The sequence below is a fragment of the Polyodon spathula genome, chromosome 1, assembly GCF_017654505.1.
Source record: "Polyodon spathula isolate WHYD16114869_AA chromosome 1, ASM1765450v1, whole genome shotgun sequence".
In the NCBI taxonomy this organism is placed as follows: Eukaryota; Metazoa; Chordata; class Actinopteri; order Acipenseriformes; family Polyodontidae; genus Polyodon; species Polyodon spathula.
In genome coordinates this window covers 10,459,777-10,482,712 of record NC_054534.1, presented here as the reverse complement: position 1 = coordinate 10,482,712, position 22,936 = coordinate 10,459,777, and the positions used below count along the sequence as shown (strand labels likewise).

General features: G+C 38.0%; 1 protein-coding gene across 2 annotated transcripts in view; it reads left to right on the top strand.

The window, feature by feature from the left end:
* Positions 1 to 22,936, top strand: part of LOC121314037 (AT-rich interactive domain-containing protein 3A-like) — a 113,799-nt gene that overhangs the window by 62,104 nt on the left and 28,759 nt on the right. For both annotated transcript variants that reach the window (XM_041246824.1, XM_041246832.1), the window contains exon 3: positions 10,638 to 10,710. In XM_041246824.1, coding sequence (XP_041102758.1) covers positions 10,638 to 10,710 — 73 coding nt within the window. The remainder of the gene's footprint in view (positions 1 to 10,637; positions 10,711 to 22,936) is intronic.

The window sequence follows — 22,936 nt, the reverse complement described above, 5'->3', positions numbered from 1 at the left end:
GGGAGCCAGCTTGTACTGCTAATGCCACACACGTTGTGTACTCTGTTGCTGGAGCTAGGTTTCATTAATTTTCCTGTCAATTTCTGTACTAACAGTGGAAAGCCAGGGAGGCTTTGCTGTACAATACTGGTCTTGGGTTGTGGGCAGATACTGCTCAGTTTGAAACTATTTGTACATGGTGTGAGACATATGGCCCTAATCAATTACCTTTTAGTTGTTGTTTTTGTAGACTATAACGCCATGCAATCAAGACATGTGGGCTTGATATATGTTGTTTACTCATTCATAACTGTACAGCATGCTTCAGTGTTTCTGTTCTGAATGTAGTGACTGCTGTCTTGTAGTTGCCTCTTGACCTGTATACAGGGTTTGGTTCAGTCTGCCGCATCTGCTGCACTGATTCGTTTCTGTAGGTTCTGTGATTCTCTAATGAGCTGGGGTGTCACTGGTCAACTCACTAGTGTCTCTCATCTGGAGGCCTGCGTTTGAACCAAGGCACAGCTGAAGCATTCTAGTGCATAACACAAAACCAAGAACAGCTGCCAGTCTCTGCTGGCTTGTGTAACTGTGAGGGGAAGCTTTACTGGCACCTTCCAGCAACTGCAGCCATTTCTATTGCCCCTCACATTGCACAATCAGTGAGCTGACACAGAGTAAATAAAAACTGATTTTAAAAGTATTTAGAATTTGCAGAGAAGCAGCTTTGAAGGCCATGCTCAGGGTCAGGCAGTCAGTCAGTGAGGGAGGATTCAGGATCCCCACCCTTGTGGCTGCACTGTCTAGTATGTGATTGGAAGCAGGTTGACCCCAGGCCTCCTAACATGACAGCCTTGTTTAGGTAATGGTGCGGCTTCGTCTCCCCCCTAGCGCACATTGCACATTGTATATTTTATAACCACAGGCTTCGTTATCCAAGGAAGGAAACAAAACAGAGAAAGCTGCCATTTGTGGTGCTTTGTTGGTTTACCTCTATTCCCTGCAAGTGCTTGTTACACAGCCAGGCCCTCAAAACCACATGCTTCCAGAGACACGAGTACCTGCTGGTCTGAGTGACACCTCACAGTACTGGGGTATAGGCAGAGCGTGTTCATGGAAGGAAACTGGACACTGCACAATCACATCTTAATGGTTAGTGACACCACACTGGCAGTGAGCATGTTTCCATTTACACTGTGATCTTCTGCTTTCGAAGTCTATGTAAAGGACCTATCTACCACAGCGAAGCATTGGTAAAATAATTGGAGGAACTTTCGTCCCAAGAAGCAGACCCTGAGTGTACCACGCTTTCCAGAGTCACTAGTTTAGGGTTTGCTTGATATTGTACAGTTGTTGGATTAATCGCAGAATGTTTCATTTAAGGATGTCAAAAGATCCAGAGTATGTTTAAGTGACACATAGGAAGTACAGTAAACTAACAGCCTGAGTTATCATGAACAGACAGGGTGGCCAGTGTAAAAAATGAAGTTTTTTTTTTTTCTCATGCTCTTATGTTCTTATTAAATATACTGACAGAAAGAGGCACTGCAGTTTGAAATGCTTTGGAGCAGCCTGGGGCTGCTACAATCACAGCAGTGATTTTCCCAGGACTGTGTCAACATTATTGACACTTTTGTTTGAAAAGTGCACTCTGCACTCACTGTCACTCCCACACACCTGTATAAACAGGAATTAGTAAAGCCACTGTACCAAACAATGTGCGATGCAGATTATAAAGCAATCATAAGATGCCGCGATTAAAATATAATTTAAAGCAATCCAATTTGATTACAGTTGAGAGGAGAGGTGTGTGCGTGGCGGGACGGTCACTATATAATTTAAAGCAATCCAATTTGATTAAAGTTGAGAGGAGAGGTGTGTGCATGGCGGGGCGGTTGTTATATAATTTAAAGCAATCCAATTTGTTTAAAGTTGAGAGGAGAGGTGTGTGCGTGGCGGGGCGGTCATTGTATAATTTAAAGCAATCCAATTTGATTACAGTTGAGAGGAGAGGTGTGTGCGTGGCAGGGCGGAAATTATATAATTTAAAGCAATCCAATTTGTTTAAAGTTGAGAGGAGAGGTGTGTGCGTGGCGGGGCGGTCATTATATAATTCAAAGCAATCGTCCTGCAGAACTGTATTGCTTGTTAACCAGTATAAATGCACCTCCTACTGGTGGAATGAATGCTGCCTGTAATATTTTGAAAATGAATTCCAAAACCTGCATAGACTACATGTGGCATGACAGGCATGTAAAGTATGTGTAGTTTCCAGCCTAGTAATGCACATGTTTATTTGTGTTTATGTGGATATAGGATCCTTCCCTTGCTCTGAAAGCCATCATTTGCATGGAATTAACCCTCTTTTAGTTGCATAAATTGTATACATTTGGAGAAATACAGAAAACATTTCAATGTCTACTATGAAGTTAAAATATGTTATTACCTCCCATTCAGTAATATTGGGGATTGGAAACGGACATTGTTGCTTTACATAAGCATATGTTTGCATTTTAATGTATATGTTCAGAGTGCAGAGCAGATGATATAAACATATCGTGTAACTGGAAAAGAAAGTGCTGCTAGCAATTCACATGAATTACTGTGATTTAAATTAAATGTTCCAGACTTTTACAAGCAACAGACCAGCGTCTTGCTCTGTGTGCTTTCCCACTGCTGACGACAAGCCAGTAATGAATATTGGAGTCATGAATATTTCATGACACTTGTGGCCAGTGCGGTGTGAGATATTGTGACTGACATTTGGACACATATCGAGTCCCTTAATTACCTTCTTTTAGCCTTTCCAGCCACCTCAGGGCCTTTTAATGGGGTCCTTGCATGTGTGAGTGCATTAGAAACCAGAGCAGCGCATACAGAAGCTCCTTGCAATCCCACAGAAAGCGCAAGGTTACTGTGAAATGAAATGTCTACGGAAGTGTAAAAAACATTTGGTCAAAATGGGTGCAAAATGAAGGCAGTTCACCTGGTAGAGTGTGACAGACGGACACATCAGTCTTTAAGGGTCCCTAAAAAACAAAGAGATGATGTATCGTTTGCTGTCATTTTCTTGTTTTCAAATAAACTAGATACATGGCTGCTTAATCGTACATGCCCAAAACTCAAAAACTACTGTAAATGTAATTATAAGACTGGTGAACACAATGAATGCCTATGTTCATGCCTTTGTCAGGAATTAAGAGAGCCACGCACGTACACACATACAGTACAATCTCCAGGACTGCAACAATAAGCCCTCAAGTATAGAAATGTATTTTAAAAAACAAACAAAACAACAACAGCAAAAAAACACAATGCAAATATCAAGCAGAGACACAATTATCATTCAACAACAACAACACATATTTGTCACATTTGAACCAATATAGTTAAACAAGTAAATTGTAGCCTAGAACAGTTTGTACATACTGTGTCAAACTTTATTTCCTTTTTGAAAACAGACTTTTAGAATAAAGAAATGTACAGGTGTATAGAAGCATAATGATAAAGAATGCAGCGCAGTGGTATTCAATAAGAACATAAGAACATAAGAAAGTTTACAAACGAGAGGAGGCCATTCGGCCCATCTTGCTCGTTTGATTGTTAGTAGCTTATTGATCTCAAAATCTCATCAAGCAGCTTCTTGAAGGATCCCAGGGTGTCAGCTTCAACAGCATTACTGGGGAGTTGATTCCAGACCTTCACAATTCTCTGTGTAAAAAAGTGCCTCCTATTTTCTGTTCTGAATGCCCCTTTGTCTAAACTCCATTTGTGACCCCTGGTCCTTGTTTCTTTTTTCAGGCTGAAAAAGTCCCTTGGGTCGACACTGTCAATACCTTTTAGAATTTTGAATGCTTGAATTAGGTCGCCACGTAGTCTTCTTTGTTCAAGACTGAACAGATTCAATTCTTTTAGCCTGTCTGCATATGACATGCCTTTTAAGCCCGGAATAATTCTGGTCGCTCTTCTTTGCACTCTTTCTAGAGCAGCAATATCTTTTTTATAGCGAGGTGACCAGAACTGCACACAATATTCAAGATGAGGTCTTACTAGTGCATTGTACAGTTTTAACATTACTTCCCTTGATTTAAATTCGACACTTTTCACAATGTATCCAAGCATCTTGTTAGCCTTTTTTATAGCTTCCCCACATTGTCTAGATGAAGACGTTTCTGAGTCAACAAAAACTCCGAGGTCTTTTTCATAGATTCCTTCTCCAATTTCAATATCTCCCATATGATATTTATAATGCACATTTTTATTTCCTGCGTGCAGTACCTTACACTTTTCTCTATTAAATGTCATTTGCCATGTGTCTGCCCAGTTCTGAATCTTGTCTAGATCATTTTGAATGACCTTTGCTGCTGCAACAGTGTTTGCCACTCCTCCTACTTTTGTGTCATCTGCAAATTTAACAAGTTTGCTTACTATACCAGAATCTAAATCGTTAATGTAGATTAGGAATAGCAGAGGACCTAATACTGATCCCTGTGGTACACCGCTGGTTACCACACTCCATTCTGAGGTTTTTCCTCTAATCAGTACTTTCTGTTTTCTACATGTTAACCACTCCCTAATCCATGTACATGTGTTTCCTTGAATCCCAAGTAGAAAGTGAAGAATGCAGAGCAGTGATATTCAATGGAAAATGAAGAATGCAGAGCAGTGGTGTTCAATGGAAAGTGAAGAATGCAGAGCAGTGGTATTCAATGGAAAGTGAATAATGCAGAGCAGTGATATTCAATGGAAAGTGAAGAATGCAGAGCAGTGGTATTTAATGGAAAGTGAAGAATGCAGAGCAGTGATATTCAATGGAAAGCGAAGAATGCTGAGCAGTGATATTCAATGGAAAGCGAAGAATGCTGAGCAGTGATATTCAATGGAAAGTGAAGAATGCAGAGCAGTGGTATTCAATGGAAAGTGAAGAATGCAGAGCAGTGATATTCAATGGAAAGTGAAGAATGCAGAGCAGTGGTATTCAGTGGAAAGTGAAGAATGCAGAGCAGTGATATTCAGTGGAAAGTGAAGAATGCAGAGCAGTGATATTCAATGGAAAGTGAAGAATGCAGAGCAGTGATATTCAGTGGAAAGTGAAGAATGCAGAGCAGTGGTATTCAATGGAAAATTATGAATGCAGAGCAGTGGTATTCAATGGAAAGTGAAGAATGCAGAGCAGTGGTATTCAATGGAAAGTGAAGAATGCAGAGCAGTGGTATTCAATGGAAAGTGAAGAATGCAGAGCAGTGGTATTCAATGGAAAGTGAAGAATGCAGAGCAGTGGTATTCAATGGAAAGTGAAGAATGCAGAGCAGTGATATTCAATGGAAAGTGAAGAATGCAGAGCAGTGATATTCAATGGAAAGTGAAGAATGCAGAGCAGTGATATTCAATGGAAAGTGAAGAATGCAGAGCAGTGGTATTCAATGGAAAGTGAAGAATGCAGAGCAGTGGTATTCAGTGGAAAGTGAAGAATGCAGAGCAGTGGTATTCAATGGAAAATTATGAATGCAGAGCAGTGGTATTCAATGGAAAGTGAAGAATGCAGAGCAGTGGTATTCAATGGAAAGTGAAGAATGCAGAGCAGTGGTATTCAATGGAAAGTGAAGAATGCAGAGCAGTGGTATTCAATGGAAAGTGAAGAATGCAGAGCAGTGGTATTCAATGGAAAATGAAGAATTCAGAGCAGTGATATTCAATGGAAAGTGAAGAATGCAGAGCAGTGGTATTCAATGGAAAGTGAAGAATGCAGAGCAGTGATATTCAGTGGAAAGTGAAGAATGCAGAGCAGTGGTATTCAATGGAAAATTATGAATGCAGAGCAGTGGTATTCAATGGAAAGTGAAGAATGCAGAGCAGTGGTATTCAATGGAAAGTGAAGAATGCAGAGCAGTGGTATTCAATGGAACCTCCAAAACAGAGCCTAAACATAATAGGTGTACAGTGTAAAATATGCTGTTTCTTTATTTACAAATAGTTTTGTTTCATGTGTGTGTGAGTGCGTGCATGCGTGTGTGTGTGTGTGTGTGTGTGAGATGTGTGTGTGTGTGTGTGTGTGCCTAAAATTCAGCTGCATATTTCACTAGTCTTTCATTTGTAGTGTCTTGCAGAACAGAAACATCAGAGCTCTGTACCTCACCAAACTCCCTTAACACACTAAAGAGAGAAATTATCCTGTAATAAAAGTAAACCATGAAGCGAGTGCAGTGAGGTTTTGTGAAAACATGCTCAAGCACAGGCAGGACTACTAAAGCTCAGTGTAAAATATGATCACATAAATAACAGCATAGTAAAGCATGTTAAACTATTGTGCAGTAATACACATGCTCTGTGGGACACTGGTCTGCTTTATCCAAGAGGTGTTTCATTTCTTTTAGCTTTAAGTGAGTTAAATACCTTTTCTTTGTCAGTAAATAAATACATAATAACATTGACAGCCATGCCTCTTCCAGCAGATCTTCACTTCCTTCGCTGATTTTCACGAGTGTCTGCACTGGAAAGCTTTTCTGTGTGTAATGTACAATATTGAACTGCTTTGGTTCCTGGAGATTGATGGCAGCTAATATACTTCTAAATGTTCCAGTATTATCTCTGGGGCCTCATTCCCAGTGCCCTGCAAAGGTCATCCCTTTTCTTCCCTGTATTGATCACAGGGCCTATTTACATGGCTGGTGCTTATTGTAAGTGAGCTTGCAGTATTATGTTGTGTTGATGGAGTGAAGGGTCCAACTGAGGCTAGCCTCAGCAGCGTTGTCTGAAAGGTGGAGCGCCTTCGAGTCACAGACCATTTGTGTCACTTCTGAAAGTATCTGTGTCTGTCCGTAGTGCAGCACTGGAAACTCACTGGAGATGCCAATAAGCATTTGATTTGACAACAAGAAACACGTTTATACAGCTGGAAATATCAGGTTAGATTCTCAAATCTCAAAGTTACCAAACAAGAAATAAGCAACTCAGACATTATATTTAGGGGTTTGTAAGGCTTGTACTTTGTTAGTAGTTCCTTTAAGAAAATACATTGTGCTATCAAATTTGAGAATCAACGTTTTAGCTTTTATTTCCCCTGAATAATGAATAGGATGTTTCAGTAAAAAAAATACTAAATTATTTGTATTACATCACATTAACCATAAATTGCATTTTAAATGCCACAATGCAGTACAGCATGCATTGAATGCAATTCACCTAAAGTTCAGTCCAGGACAGGGCATCGTATTGCATGTTATTCCCTGTTTTTATTATGTACACTTGTGGTTTCAGTTGAAGGTTGTGTCACACTCCTTTCCTTCTTAGCTAAATTAACACGCGCGCACTAATATCTTGCATTAACACTGGGGGCTTTAACCTTACGACATGACTTTAAAGAAGCATTGAGATTCTGGGGAAAGCAGTATATATTACCAACAGTCATGTTTGCAATTGAAACTTTAATGTATAAAGCAATGAGGAAATATATTTCAAATGTTTGTGTTGTAATGTCCACACATGAACTCTTCACAAAAAATGCACCAATACCATGATTGTTTATTGATTGCACATTAGTTTATTCATTCTTTCAACGTAAAAGGACAGCAATTCCACAATGCAAAGAAAACCCTCCAGGGACAAAATGGTGTGTGTTTCTTTGGTTCACATTTCAACTCCAGTCAGGCTGTCTTCAACTGTATAAATATATACATTTAATTGGGTGTCAATTGATTTTATTGTGTAAGGGCATTGGGCAGTATTGTCATTCTATTCAGAGGAACAGGCTAATATTTTACTGTACTGTACATTGTATATTAAACACAGAATACTGTCATGTGTGTTTAGGCAGTGTACAGCAACTTAGTTGTTTGACTATAGTTTGTTCACCTTTCCAAAAAATAAATACTATGTGGTCTCCTAGCAGCCAGGAAACCCAGGAAAAATGTTATTTTCAACACAAGTAGATGATAGAAGCACCGTAAATAAGCATCCACTTGTGTGAAGCAGTCACAGACATTCAGATTAACTCAGATTTCACTGCGCAGTGTTTGCTTTAAGTGGTACCTTTATAAGAAATGTAGTTGAAAAATGACTGATTTTTTCTTCTATTTTCATCAGCTTCCATGAGCCTTCAAACTTAAACTGCAACTCCAAATGTCTGTTTTGAAAAACCTTACATTTTATGAAGGAACCCCAGGACTGTCCAGTACAGTACAATAAAGCAGTGTTTGAATTTGTGTAATACCGTCCCTGACTGGAGAACCCAAGGGAGTACGGATCGTTATCAATAGAATGAGCCCTCAGACGTGTCCGTGGTAGGGCTCACGCTTCAGGCTTCCAGCCTTGCTGTAAAGCATCACTGCCACCTTCCAGCTACAGGGCAGAGAGGTGGCAAAGAGCCAGCCCCTAGGGCTCACAGGTTAGGACAGCTTGCAATATAAACGGGATCTTAAACCATTACCGCTTTCCATTCAAATCATCTTAAACCATTAAACAGGATTTTTTATTTTTAACTGATCCATTTGTTTTCTGTAATGTCTTAAAGTGGAACTAAGCTTCTTCTTTTCTCTAAAGTTAAATGTATGTTGTGTAAAAAAAAACTGATATATTTTTATAAAGTTTTCTTTAAATGCAAGTAGAAAAAAACAAAAAAAATCAAGTGCCATCGCTGAGCTTCCCGAATTGCGTTTACTGGAGTGGGCTCTGCCATTCAACTTGTCCAATAATGTCTGTCTTTTCATTTTCAAGTCAAGTGAAGATTGAGTGGAAATGACTTTTATTGATTCAATAAAAATGCAAACGGTGGGTTAACAATAGTGGGAAAGGAAAAAGCTCTTTGTGGTTTTTATTGGAAAAAAAAAACACAGATAACTATTGGGGAACAAGAAAAAAAGTCAGTTTACAGTTTAAAAAACGAGTCTTACCGATCGATTTGCCAGACCTGCCAACAACCCTTCCCAAATTTAAAACATGAACCCTTTATTTATTCTAACTTAGCACCAAGTGAAATCAATGGCACCTGTAGAGATACGCTTACTGTTGGAATTTGCTACTGTGGTTCTGTAAAGCAGCTGTAGACAGTGAATAATTAAGATGCATCTTGAGTTATTTTACAGCGTGGAAATGAAATTTCCTGGAGAACCACATGGCCCCACTTTACCATTGAAATTCAATTTACTGTTTAAGTTGTAGTCATTAATCAAAACAGGTATAGCAGTCTGTTTTATTATTTAAAACATATTTGAATTGGATCATTTCAGGATCGTATAAACACTAACTGCAAGACATATTTAGAGATGTAACAGTGCTATGCACTTTTCAATTCGTTTGATGCCAGTACAAAGCCCTTAATGCATTGCAATTACAACCCCCTAGTGTGCTACTGATGCATGCAGAATGAAAAATAGTATGATAAAACTATAGTGGTATTTACTGTATGTCTGGGTTCATCAGAACAAGGCACACTTTCCAGTGCCCTCCTTTCTCTTGGCCAGTGCATATAGTGGTGCTGTCTGATACTTGCCTGAGCCCCACTACTCAGTTGACACTCATTTGTCCAGGAACTTCTTTACAGAAAACACACTTTCATACAGTATAATTTGCTACATGGTGGTGGTAAATCATGAGTCCTTACATATTTATTGCACAGTATAGTGTATAGGTACAATGTCTGAAATAGCTTCTTTTTGTCCTTGGAACCTAATTGAATTTGCTGGACATGACTGTTTAATTATGTATAACCATTTTAGAAATGGAGCAGATGACAGTGGAGATACTGTCTTATTACAGAGAATTACTGTTGCTGTATATATTTCTTGTCAACACAAAGCCTCTTATGAATGAATAAGGCACACACTTCTGATTGAGGAAAAATTGACTTACGTGCTGTGTTTAAACTCAAAAACATCAATTGTATTGTGGGAAAGGTATAGATTATCCTGCCCGATGCAATACAATTTATTAGAAATTCCAATATCATTTACTGCCACAGGAACAGCTTTAAATACCTTACATGATTTTAAAAATCAATCCATTTAATTAACCATTTTTTTGGATTAAGAACTTAATAAGATGGAGATTTATTATGATTCATGTGCACTTCAGGGCATTCATTATAATAATGCATGCTTCAAATTAAAAAAAAAACAGGTAACTTGGTTAGTTGAAATGCATAGTCATAATATATGAGTAGCAACATAATGAATATCAGATGATATCTGTTAGTCTGTCTGTCCATAGTTATATGAATCAGTACTCAAGCCTGCTTAATACACAATTCTAACATCATATACTGTCCTGTAAGAACCTACCTAAAAAGAAAAAATGTGATGTGTGAAACAATTCTGTATATAGTGGCTCAATTTGCTCTTCAAATACTGTCACATTTTGGGGTTTGTCACAGCTGCATCTCACTATTGCAAATCATTCACAATTGGCAAGCAGAGTGCTGATAGAGCAGATAAAACAGCAGTTCACTTTATTACCCCAGTGTAGGAGAGAGATTTCAAATCTTACATGAATTCAATAGGTTTGGGACGGCCAGTCCAGGCAGGTCACTTGTGTTTCATAGCTGAAATGTTATGCAGTGTGTTAACAGGGTTTAGGTTTGGGACGGTCAGTCCAGGCAGGTCACTTGTGTCTCATAGCTGAAGTGTTATGCAGTGTGTTAACAGGATTTTCCCCTTTTTGTCTCGCAGTTGTATGAGTTGGACGATCATCCAAAGAGGAAGGAATTCCTGGACGATCTCTTCAGCTTCATGCAGAAGAGAGGTGGGTGTTTCTGTCATTGCGCCTTTTGTTTCACCAATGTGTGTGTGTGTGTGCGTGCGTGCATTTGGATGCGTGGGTGTGTGGGTGTGTCTGACTTAGTCATAACTTCATACACTCAATCTTAAGTCATGAGTTACAACTGTAAGAAACCATTTCAGCTAATGCCTTTGCCAATGTTAAAACCCTAACATTACACTGATAAAAGCACTAGCCAATGCATGCCTCTTTCTAGTTTTACCTCATTGTTTTCTTCCAGAGTGCCACATGGGAGTCTGTTTATATGAAATAATTGATTTTCACAAAAAGCTTTGCTAAAGAAACCAACAGCATTCTAGAATCACTCATATCAAACTTTATTGTATTCATAAAATCAGACCTTTGCAGAAATTGTCAAGATGGAGCTGCTTGACACACGTTTTGAATAAACAGTATCCAAACTGAGTAAATCCAGTTGCGCCGCTGTCTGTTGTATGAGGGCGAGAGCGTTTCTGTTTGTCCTGAAGTGTCCCTCATTCTGTTTCCGTGTCTTGTTCTGAATGAGGTGCTGCTACCACAGTGGCACAGCTTCTCCGGTCGCTATCTCAAAGCAGATCTGGTGTTTGTTTTATAACTGCTCAGAGGGGCTGTGAAAACAGCTCAGGAGGGCAGGCCTCTGATTCAGAGGAAGGCAACATCCTGGAATTATGTTTCCCTGCAAGATGTCATCAATTTTCATCTTTATGGAGCATCGGGCAGGATAGTCTATACCTTTCCCACAGAAATACGTCTTTTATGTTGAGCGTGGATACTTTATTGGGGAAATGGAGCAGCTTGGAGGCCTGGGATAATATGAGGAAGTGTGCTGCATGTTAGTAAAAGACTGGATACAATGATGGGGCTATTTTCAGAAAACAGGACTTGCTTAGAACGCAGCACAATGTTTTTGTTGTGATTTTTTTTTCTTTTCTTGGTAGTTCACAAGATTGAAAGCACATCTGCCTACAAGTGCATTATAATTCTTATATTTTTGTATTCATTTGCCTCACCTTCCTGACGACAGGAACAGCTGATTGTGTTGGTTAGATTCATTGTCTTGCACGTATGCCAAGACACATGAATACACGTAGAGTTGTGTTTATGTGTATATGGTATACGCAGTGCCTACTTACCAGTAAAACATTTTTATTAAGTGTACACAATGCTTACCTACCAGTACAGTAAATGTTATTTTTTTGTGAAAAAGTTAAATTTTGGACACCATTATTATAAAGTGAACAGCCCTTAAAATGTTTATTAAAAACTCATTTTCAGAAAGTAACTTTACATAACAGCTTCCCTAGGACCCATAATTAAATTATGTATGTGTCTTGTGATGCAAAAGAAATAAAAATGAGCACAGATCATTTCTGGTCTGTAGAAAAAGTATTTGTCTGCTATGTAAAATACTAATGTCAAAACAGAAAAATGCATGAAAGCTACTTTAATTTATTCTCTCTTTAGTATTTAGCACATATACTGTATGTTAATTAGTTTTTTGTATCATTCCCTGGCAAAAGCTTTGAATCTGTATTAGCACCATGATGATTTAATAATCATTGTATAAAATTCAACACATTTTATCAGTAAATACATCAAGAGAAATGGAGGGAAAACACTGTGTTTCCAGAACATCAGCCCTGTGACCTACCTAGCAGTGTCCAGATGTGAACTCTTGACCCTCCCGTATGAAGGGTCAAAGCTCCAGTGTATTGTCTCACTGTGCTAGCTAAGCAAATTAAATATTAAAGAAAATGTTTGGATTTGGTTTTCTTGCACTGGATTGCAAAACAGTTCATGTGACATTGATGCAACGTTTGGTTAATCACATTGGGACTTGCGCAGTGGGGCTGCAATCATTCCAAAGCACAAATTGATAAGACTTCAACATAAAAGTAAAGGTGCAGTGCTCTGAACCACAAAAATAAACTGCAAAGGCAGTTAGGAGACGTGAAAGAGTTAGTGAAAGCCTTTTTTAAATAATCAAACAATAAAAATAAAAATATACAACAAAAACAGAGTTGAAATAAATCCTGAGTTGACACCTTTGGTTGTCATTTTTCTTGGATGAAAGCTGGCTTTGAAATTGATGAGGAATACCACAAATTAAACTTGTAAAAAGAGGTACTTCATTCCATTAGACTTTTGCATGCCGTTTTTTCTTGCTTGAATACTTTATTACACTGTCTTAGTCTGAACCAGAAATCCATTTTATGGCTGAATCCCCTATCTCACATAAAGGATATTTTTTGTTAATGGTTTACGATTGACTTGGATAATTAGTTTAGACCATTTGACTTTTTTATTGGGGGAAAAAAGTGTTGGGCCCCTTTTGATCTTTTTTTAATGAATTAGTAAAAAAAAACTCAGGAATACATTCATATCGGAGTTTTAGATGAGAGGCGTACGTCAATGTCTTTATATGATACTTGGCTTTTTTTGTATATATCATTTATTTAAATTATATTTTATTTTGCATACAGGCTTTCAGCATTGCATATTGAAATAATTAGGTTCAAAGTTGTTTCTGTTTATGTTTGTGTAAACTACTGAAGACAGGGCTGGATTCATAAAGCTTTATGTCCTTACTTTACTGGAGCCAAATTTTATAGAATCATATATATGGTTCTTTTCTTAAAACTTTGTATTTTTAGTGCCTATGCTGCCTAATGGCAAACCTTCCCCTGTCCTTATTTAATTAGCTGTAATCAGCACAGACAATCAAGTCTTGACCTCAACAGGGTGAGCAAGTCAATATTGGCATGTACCTGGTTTAAGGTGCCTTGACTATGAGATTTACAGAATACATGTTGCTTTAATTCTTCGAAACTGGAAACTATCACAGCAATTTGGGACATTTTTTTCACAGTTTATCTGTATTTTTTAAACAATTCTTCCTTTGTTTTTTCATTCTTGAAAATTGCTTTGCATTTTCAACCTTGTCTGTCATCGTTCTGATAAAAGAAAGCCAAACAATTATTTAAATGCCTAATGTCCCTTTTCCCTGTCTTCTCTTTCGAAGCGTTGCCAGTGGTCACCGTGGCTTTGCTTGTTTCTTTTTTAAGCTATGATAACCCGCCTGCCTTCTTCTTTAAGTGACATTCCAGCAGGCCTGTAGCGGCTGAATTGCATTATCTCTCTGCAGGTAATTAGTAATGGCAGTCAATGATTTTGCGCGCTCATTCATTATCTCTGGAAAACTGGCTTCTCTCCTTAATGACTAATTATTGACAAGAAGAATCAACATCCATATCAAATAGGAGATGCTCCGCCTGGCCAGCCTGCATGGTGTAACAGCGCTCAAGCAGGTTCCAATCCTAGCATTGCAGGTTCCTCTGGACTTTAACACTTACACATCATCACAATGGTATGGTGCATAGTTACAATGTACTTAATGTGTACATCTTTTAGCACAGTATATTTGTAAATACACAATTGTATCAGAAAAGAGTTAGGGATAGAGTTAGGGTTAGGGTTAGGGTTGGGTTAGGTTTAGGACTAGGGTTCTATCATGCAAAAACATTTACACATTATGTACATTGTAACCATGCACAATAACATAGTAGTTATGTGTAAGTATACATGTGTATACTAAGTACCTAGTATGTGAATACACAGTAATTAGAGACACTTAATAACATGTTACCGACTGTCCTGTAAAATTACTGATGACAGGAATTTAGTGCTGTTCTATTGGCAGAAGTTCATGGATGTGTTGTCTTTGCTGAACTGGATTTTTTGATAATAATACAAACATAATAAAATGCAGTCAGTCAGTCATGAATGAAATCTTAAGGGATACAATCTTGAAAGGGCCTTTCATGCCAGCCATGCTCAGCTGAGTACTGCCTTGCTGAAAAGAGCTGTTGTGAGTGACTGCACTTCTGGGATACGTTAGGCTTACTTATTTAATGTAACTGTGTTAAAGGTACTGGTAATTTAAATAGCTCAGCGAGTGTACCGTGATACACGTACATGTTCATTGTACAGCTTCCCCAGCTTTTCCCATATGTAAACCATGGGTTTATTGTGCTTTACCACACCTCGCTGTGATTAGCATGTTCCAATGCTTTCCCGATACCAAGCCAGACTTCATTAAGACTTTTCCATGAAATACCACAAATCAACTTTTTTTCTTCTTGTTTTCAAGATGCCCTGGGATTTGTTGGCAGAAGCTGCCGAATCAAACGTTGTTACATACATTACTCATTGTTACAAGCATCAATTAATAATATCGATATACACAGCCAGGTCTTCAATAACACTTTGATGGCCTGGTAGATGAGGTTCTGCAAATAAATATATTGCACGCTGCGAGTCCTTCCTAACAGTAGCGAGTCAGGCTCAGTGCTGCCTCGCTGGAGCTTCAAAATATCCAACCTGCATTATCAGTGCGTTGGCTGCAAATTTATTTTTTCAGATATGGATTTGTACGACCAGCACGTGATAAGTAATATTTTTGTTGTCATTTTAGCTTTTTAAAACTGATTCTGGTATTTTTTTTTTTAAAGTGACGATTGAATTAGAAAAGGAAACATGCACTATTTATAACTTGACAAATGAGATTCAAGATGTTAAACCAAAACAAATGTCAGTAACTTTATTACAAAAAAACAGTAGTAGTAATTACATTTTTAAGAAATATACAAAAATTGAAAAAACTGTTTTTACACACTTGGCTGCTCTTGTGAAACTGCTTGCTCCTAACAGACCGTTCAGTAACTGCTACCGTATGTTACAGGCGCCACGAGAGAGCGCTCTGCTTATTGAAAGCACCCCTGGTCGGCCTATTATAGCTGCTTGTGTGCTACCACTGTGCCTCTGCATTGTCTGGCAAAGCTTGGAAATGCAGTTTAGGGTTACTTAGTGGTAGATTGGCATTACTGTTGCTTTGTGTTAGCTTTTTTTTGTTTGTTTTACCAAGTGTACAAAGAGCCATATGTAAGGGTTTTACACATCTTTTGTAACCTTCATACAGTAAGAATCTTTCTAGACTTTCTTCAGTAGGGATCAAGCAGATTTTTTTTTTGTTTTTTACTTAGATATTCTGGAGGAACATACATAAATATATATATACACACACACACACACACACACACACACACACACACACACACACACACACACACACACACACACACACACACACACACACATATATATTAGCTCAATGAGCCAGCTGCCCAATGTTTCGATATGTTGTACATGTCTTTCTCAAGGGAGCCTGTGTTTGAATCAAAACATTGGAGGTATTTATAGGTGTTTGACGGCATGACAACTACTTGTTATTGTTTATATTCAAATCCATGATTTATTCTTACATGATGTAATGGTGTTCTATATGTGACATCACTTTTACTTATATCTTTAAATCTATATTAATTCTAATTAACATTATTTTACATAAACTTATATTTATATTATCAGCCTTGATATGGTCTCCCCAGCGTATCAGCATGCACAACTTTTGAATTAATTTTGTTTATTTAATTATTTTTAACTTTTATATATTTATTGGAATTAATTAGTTCATTTTTTTCTGTTGAGTCCCGCTGGCATAATTGTGTTCAGTCTATTTATCCATTTACTTTCTTTTATTCTTCTATATGTCGCATTGTCTAATTTTAGCTGTTCTAATACTACAAACTTTACATCATTTATGTCATGTCCTTGACTGGTGAAGTGCTGTACTATTGGTTCATTCATTTTTTTATTTCTAATTAATGAAAGGTGGTTCTGAATTATTTTATATAAAGTTGTTCCATTATATATCTATCTATATTATTATATATATAGATATATAATATATCTATAGTATATAATATATATATATAATATATATATAAGCAAGCAAAACTAAAGCTCACACAAAGTGATGGTTCAGATACAGTACATAACCCCAAGCATAATGAGAGAACAAAGACCGCCTTTTGGTGCAGTCAGATTAATAAAGTGAGGGGATACTGGGCTTCCAGACAGGATAGGCTCTCTGCAAAGGGAAGCCATAAATGTAGGTCTGAGACATTACCCTGATTGATTTATCTGAGTTTGCTGTTCCTTTAGCTTCTGTCACAAAAGGAATGTGCTTGGGAAGTGAAATCTGTCAGCTGTCCCAAACCCCCCCCTTACTGCACCCCTTCCATGTCTGATTCCGATACATGATGTCATTCCAATGCTGAGGCTCCTGATTGGATCAGCTATCATGTATTCAGCATTATTTAAGGGTTAATTATCAACATAAGCAGGGGCCAGCTAGGTTGCAGTGCAGTGCTCATGTCAAATACATACATACAGTATATACTCTTTGCCAGGCGTGTGCACTTCCAGCTGACGATGTAAATCTGTGTGATGCAACTGCTGATCTAGTGCATGAATACAGTGGCCAGCACCACTAAAGCACAGTCCTTGTTAAGCTGATAGCATCAGGGGGCGTCCCCCCCCCCCCCCCCCCCCCCCCCCCCCCCCCCCACCCCCCCCCCCCCCCCCCCCCCCCCCACCCCCCCCCCCCCCCCCCCCCCCCCCCCCCCCCACCCCCCCCCCCCCCCCCCACCCCCCCCCCCCCCCCCCCCCACCCCCTGTCCCCCCCCCCCCCCCCCCCCCGTTTTTGATTGGTTAATTTATGGGCATTATTATTAACGGGTAGATTAATCTGTGCACATTTTTAATAAAGGTAACATTCTTATAGCGGCTGTCCTGCATAGTAATACTTAAATCTATAAAATCAAAAAAAAAATTTAAATTAAAACAATAAGCCCAATGGGAATTTGGTATTTTTAAAAGCATTTTTATTATTTTTATTTTGGTAAATGTAACAATTTTCACAGAGTAATGTCAACCATGAAAGAGTTTAAGAGCAAATGTAATGCAGATTGGATTTTCTTTTGTCGTTCACGCAAACACAGTAACACTTACGGGCTCCTTATTAACAATTTTTTTTTTTTTTTGTTTACATTATATTCAAAGAACAAAACCAAATAATAATAATAATAATAATAATAATAAATAATAATAATAATAATAATAATAATAATAATAACAGCTGACATGTTACATAATTCTATCAAATGCAGAGTCAGGTACATTGTTATATTAACTCCTGCTGTTCAGGGATCGGTGACTGTGTGTTTGTCCAAATCTGTTTTTTTTTTTTTTTTTTTTTTTTTTTTGTTATTATTATTATTATTTATTATTATTATTATTATTATTATTATTATTATTCAATTATTATTATTATTCACCCCTTCTGTTGACAAATTACATAGCTATCAAGGATTGTTAAAGTAACGTGGGATAACTGCAAACATCTCGCACTCTCCTTGTATGAATAACTTTGCTTGCAGATGAAACAGAACGCTCTTTCTTTCCAGTGATGTTTCCTTCCCAGTCTAATTTATACCCAAACCTAGATTTGAGTTTTCCCTTTAACTGTTCGTAACCCTCCATGTTCTGTTCTCTCCGACTATTTCCACGTGGTCCCGTTTGTGACGACTCATGGAATTTACCAGGCGTCAGTTACTTTGGATTGTAACCCTACAATGCCCAGACAGAAGAAAAAAAACAAATTCTTCTCAATTATATTGTAAAAACAATCAAAAAAAAATCTCCAGTCAGCTCTTTAGTTGATTAATCAGTTAAATTAGTCTGTTAATCGGAACAGACCTGCCTCTAATATAACACGCTTATTGGGACATTACAATTTTCCCTTTCCAGTCCGATGTTGGACCCTGTCAGACATCATCAAGTAGTAGTAAAGCAAAGCACCTTTCAGTGGAGCCAAATGAAACTGAAAAATGGGCGTATCTCATAGCCCCGTGTACCTCAGAGCTAACACGGTCATAACAAACGGGGTAGCGGTTTCTGCATCCAGCGCTCAAAGAATATCACAGACATTTGCAGAGCTTTTTGGGAGCTATTATAGTATTGCTATTATAGTATAATGACTCGCATTATTGAGGAGTTTGGTGATAAAACGAGTGATCAGGAGAGGATTTATCAGTATGCACGTCTATAAAAAGGTATGTAGTGTCCTTTTTTCGATTCAGTGCCTTTTAAACCTGTTTTACTCAGAAAAAAAAAAAAATATTTTAAAAGGCGCGTGTAAAATAAACAGCGCGTGTGGAAATAAGTTAGACTTGACGTGCCTGACAAGCGCTAAATAAATGGACTGCAGAGTTCAACATGTGCAGTTTGCATTGCATGAGTGGCATTCCCATTAGCCAATCACAGCTCACAGAGGCAGTAAAATAGCCAATCAAACGGTCCACAGGATCCGTTGCACACGTTAGCCACATTATTTTTTTAATTGAATAATTTTGACGGTAAGGCATTATGGTGATTTGCAGTGCAACAGTTGCAATTATGAAATATAGATTAAAACTAGGGGTCTACCCAAATCGCGATTTCGCGAAATTCACCTCTTTTAGGGGCTAATGCATACAAATAAGTACGGAGAGGGGAAAAAAACCTCGTTTACATGAACTACTGCACAACGCCAGCAACGCAAACCACTTTCTGAAATCTACCTTCTGTAGATAGCCTTTTTTATTCCTTCGCCGTCCTGTGTGCATTGCACTTAAGCAAAAAACAAACAAAAAACGTGCACAAATAACATTTACAAAAAATATATCCAAAGCGGTTAATGTTCTTGTTTACTATTCAAGTAACAACGAAGTTTTAACCAGCCGATCAGTGCGTCTGTACTGGCTTTTCTGTGACCAGTAATGTGCAGTTGGGGGTGGGACAAAGTTGGTGCTGCATTTAGGTTGCTAAAATCTAGTTTTAAGCATTGGAGGTAAAATATTAGAAATGGACGACAAGAAAAGCAAAGTATATTTCGGCTGATGATCGCGTCAAGATATTTCCCAAAGAAACTGTCCATGCAGATTGAGGTAATTGTTTTGCATATCTGAATGTGTCTTTGGAGAAAATAGGATCGATCGCTATATAGCTTCAGAATCACACATTAAACAAAAGGCTAGTACAGAGCCTTCTGAACAGAACGTAAAATAAACAGCTTTCAGAAACCAAACTTGAAACTGGAACTGCAAACTGCAAGTTAAATCAGTAAACAACGCTCTAGCACAGCCACCTCGCTTCAACCTGCTGCTTACTTTTAGGCAGAATTTTAGACCCGAATAGCCTCGTTTTCTTTGTTTTGACTCGGTACTAATAAAATAAATTATTGGATGGGACAAATAACATTACAACGAATGTGCTGCTTACATTGCTTTTATTAAAGTATGCCAGGTGTCCGGGTAACCGGGTTTTGGGGCTGTTTCTAATCGATTTCTACATCTGTATAATTTGGCAAAACTTTGCCTTAAAATCCAACCAATTCAGTGGATGCAGAACTTGCAGTCTCAATGTATGGGCAAGTCCACTGCAGGGGGATGCTGCATGCTTGGCTTTAACAAATGACAGCACTCTGTTTTAGTAAGGAAGCAAGCACCACTATTTTTAGGCTTTATAGTGTTCTGAAATACTGTATGCTTAGGTTTATTTAATGTTTAAACAGGTCCGCGAAATCCTAATTTTATTCCGCAACCTACCCGTGAAAAATACATAAATTTACCGAGATTTAAGTAGACACCTAATTATAACATATTGCTAAACTAAAACACTTGCTGTGAGACTAATCCATGTTTTTGTATCATCCAGAATTGATTACAGCAATGCCCTGTTTACTGGGGTTTCAAGTTATGTCTTATCCTGATTGAAACTTGTGCAAAATGCAGCTGCTAGGCTCTTAACAAAAACCAAAAAATATGACCATATCACAGCTATCTTAGCATCCTTACAGTGGCTTCCAGATCAGTTCAAGATTGATGTTAAGGTCCTGCTAATAACCTACAAAAAAATAAATACCTCAGTCCCATCTTATTTGAATGACTTGATGATCTCATATGTTCCCCAACGACCACTCAGATGACAGTAAGCAATCCAGCGTTCTACGCCAAAGATTTGTTTTGAAGAATAGAGGCGGTAAGCTTTCAGCTATATGGCTCCTAGACTTTTAAATAAAGTGCCTCATTCCATATGGGAAGCACCAACCATTGCTGGTTTTAAAACAAAACTAAGACATTTTTTATAGTCTAGACAAACCTTTTTCAGATGGTTAATTTGGTAAAAGGTGCATGCTTGAAACAACTGATGTAGTGTGCCCTGCAAAAACAGACAGTCAGTCTGTCTCGCTGAGCATATTACCAAAATGGCAAGTAATATTAACTTGAATGTTATTGAAGAGCTTTTAAGTTTAAGCATGAACAGCACAACCACAGGAAATGACTTTTTTAAACTTCAAGAAGCCATGGAAAGTGCAGAATAACTTGGAAGACACTAACTGGAATTACAACAGAGGGTCCACCATATATAACTGGGCAAGAGTGGACTGGCTAGCAGAGTGCTGGAAAATAATTAAAGCAAGTAATGCAGAAATACCAATTTTCTTAAAAGTTGCAGAATTAGAAGATGTAATGAGCATTGCTATCAATTATACAAGTGAACTGTCTTAACTTAAATAGGCCTTGCCAGTGAATCAGCAAATCACATGAATAAATCTGTTGAATTGATTCACTGAACTTAATGAATCAAACTTATCGAGTCAGTACTGAACTGCACATCACTAGTTTTCAGCCCAGAAAAAGTAAATACCATGTGAATACAGGTCATCTCATTGTTCTGAGCTGGATTATGCATTACAATAAAAATCACATATTCATTCCGATTACCATAGTGTGAAACACTAAATTTAGTGCATGCCATAATATACCAAGTATAGCACGTGGTAATGAATAAAATTGCAATAGAAAATGCAAAAATCATTAACGCGCTGACTAAATGCAATTATCATGCAACGTAAAGTTTAGCGCCCTTTCGTAAATGCGCCCGTAAGAGCAGAGGTCTGCAGTCCATATCTGATTTATGAATCAGTCAAGAAAGTTATGTTCTTGAAGACCATAGCAGAGAGTTATTAAGGGTTTTTTTTTTGCATAGAACTGTCTGTCTAACTTTCTCACTGTGACATAGAATTCTCAGAGGAGTGCGTTGTATTTACTTGCATTGTCAAGTTGGATTTGTTTGAATTTTAGGACATCTGGAAACACTGAAAGCAAAGTTTTAATGATGATTTTAGTGTTTGCACCATCTTTATTTTGTATTATTATTTATATATATATATATTATATATTAATTTAGTCGTCACCAATGTTTTTTTTACCCGGTTTTCTCCCCAATTTGCAATGCCCAATTGTTATTTGTACCCTGGTTCACCGCTGGAATCCCCTGGCAACACAGGAAATGGAGGTTAGAACACACGTCCTCCGAAATGTGCTCCTGCCAATCCATCATTTTCTGCACTGTGGATCCACAATGAGGCCACCAGACCTCCCTCTCCAGGTGGTGCTTGGCCAATTGTGTGCTGCCTAAGAACCCCAGTCACGGTTGGCAGTGACATAGCTTGGATTTGAACCTGTGATCTCCAGGCTATAGGGTGCATACAACACTCCACGCGGAGCGCTTTTACTGGATGTGCTACTCGGCAGCCCCTTGTTTTATATTTTACTTTTCTGTTATATCACAAAATCGCTGTCCAGGAGGTCCAGATGCCGGCTTGTCTGCATTTTGCTTTGTTGTGTGAATAAAGTTCAGAATGCTTGGCGTGATGACGTCAGTTTAGGGAGTTTCTAAAAAAAAAAAAAAAGGTTATTTACCATAAACAGCGTATCGAGGGCAATAGACGGATCTATGTTTGGTCACGTGATGAGGTTTTAACCAATCACGTGCCAGAATTTCTAAGGACAGATTCATATATATGTCCCCTTTCATCACAATTTTTTATTTACATTTTCAAGAATTTGAAAACAGTTTGTGCATTCTATGGAATGAGAAGTATAATGATGCATGCAGTGACACTTCACCTATATATATATATATATATATATATATCTATATATTATATATATATATATATCTGATCCTGCAACTCTCACGGTTTGTTGCCCCTTAAAACAGAGACCCAGGACAAGGGGAATTTGTGAATTGTTCCTTTAAATTGAATTTAATTAAGAGCTTAATCATGAGAACAGAAAATAACCAAACACAAAATAACACCTAGCTCTAATCAAGCACTAACTACACCAAAACGATTAACCTACCTACTACTGGACAGCTAGGATGTTTACCAGTTAAACAAAACACACATCAAGGTTCTCTT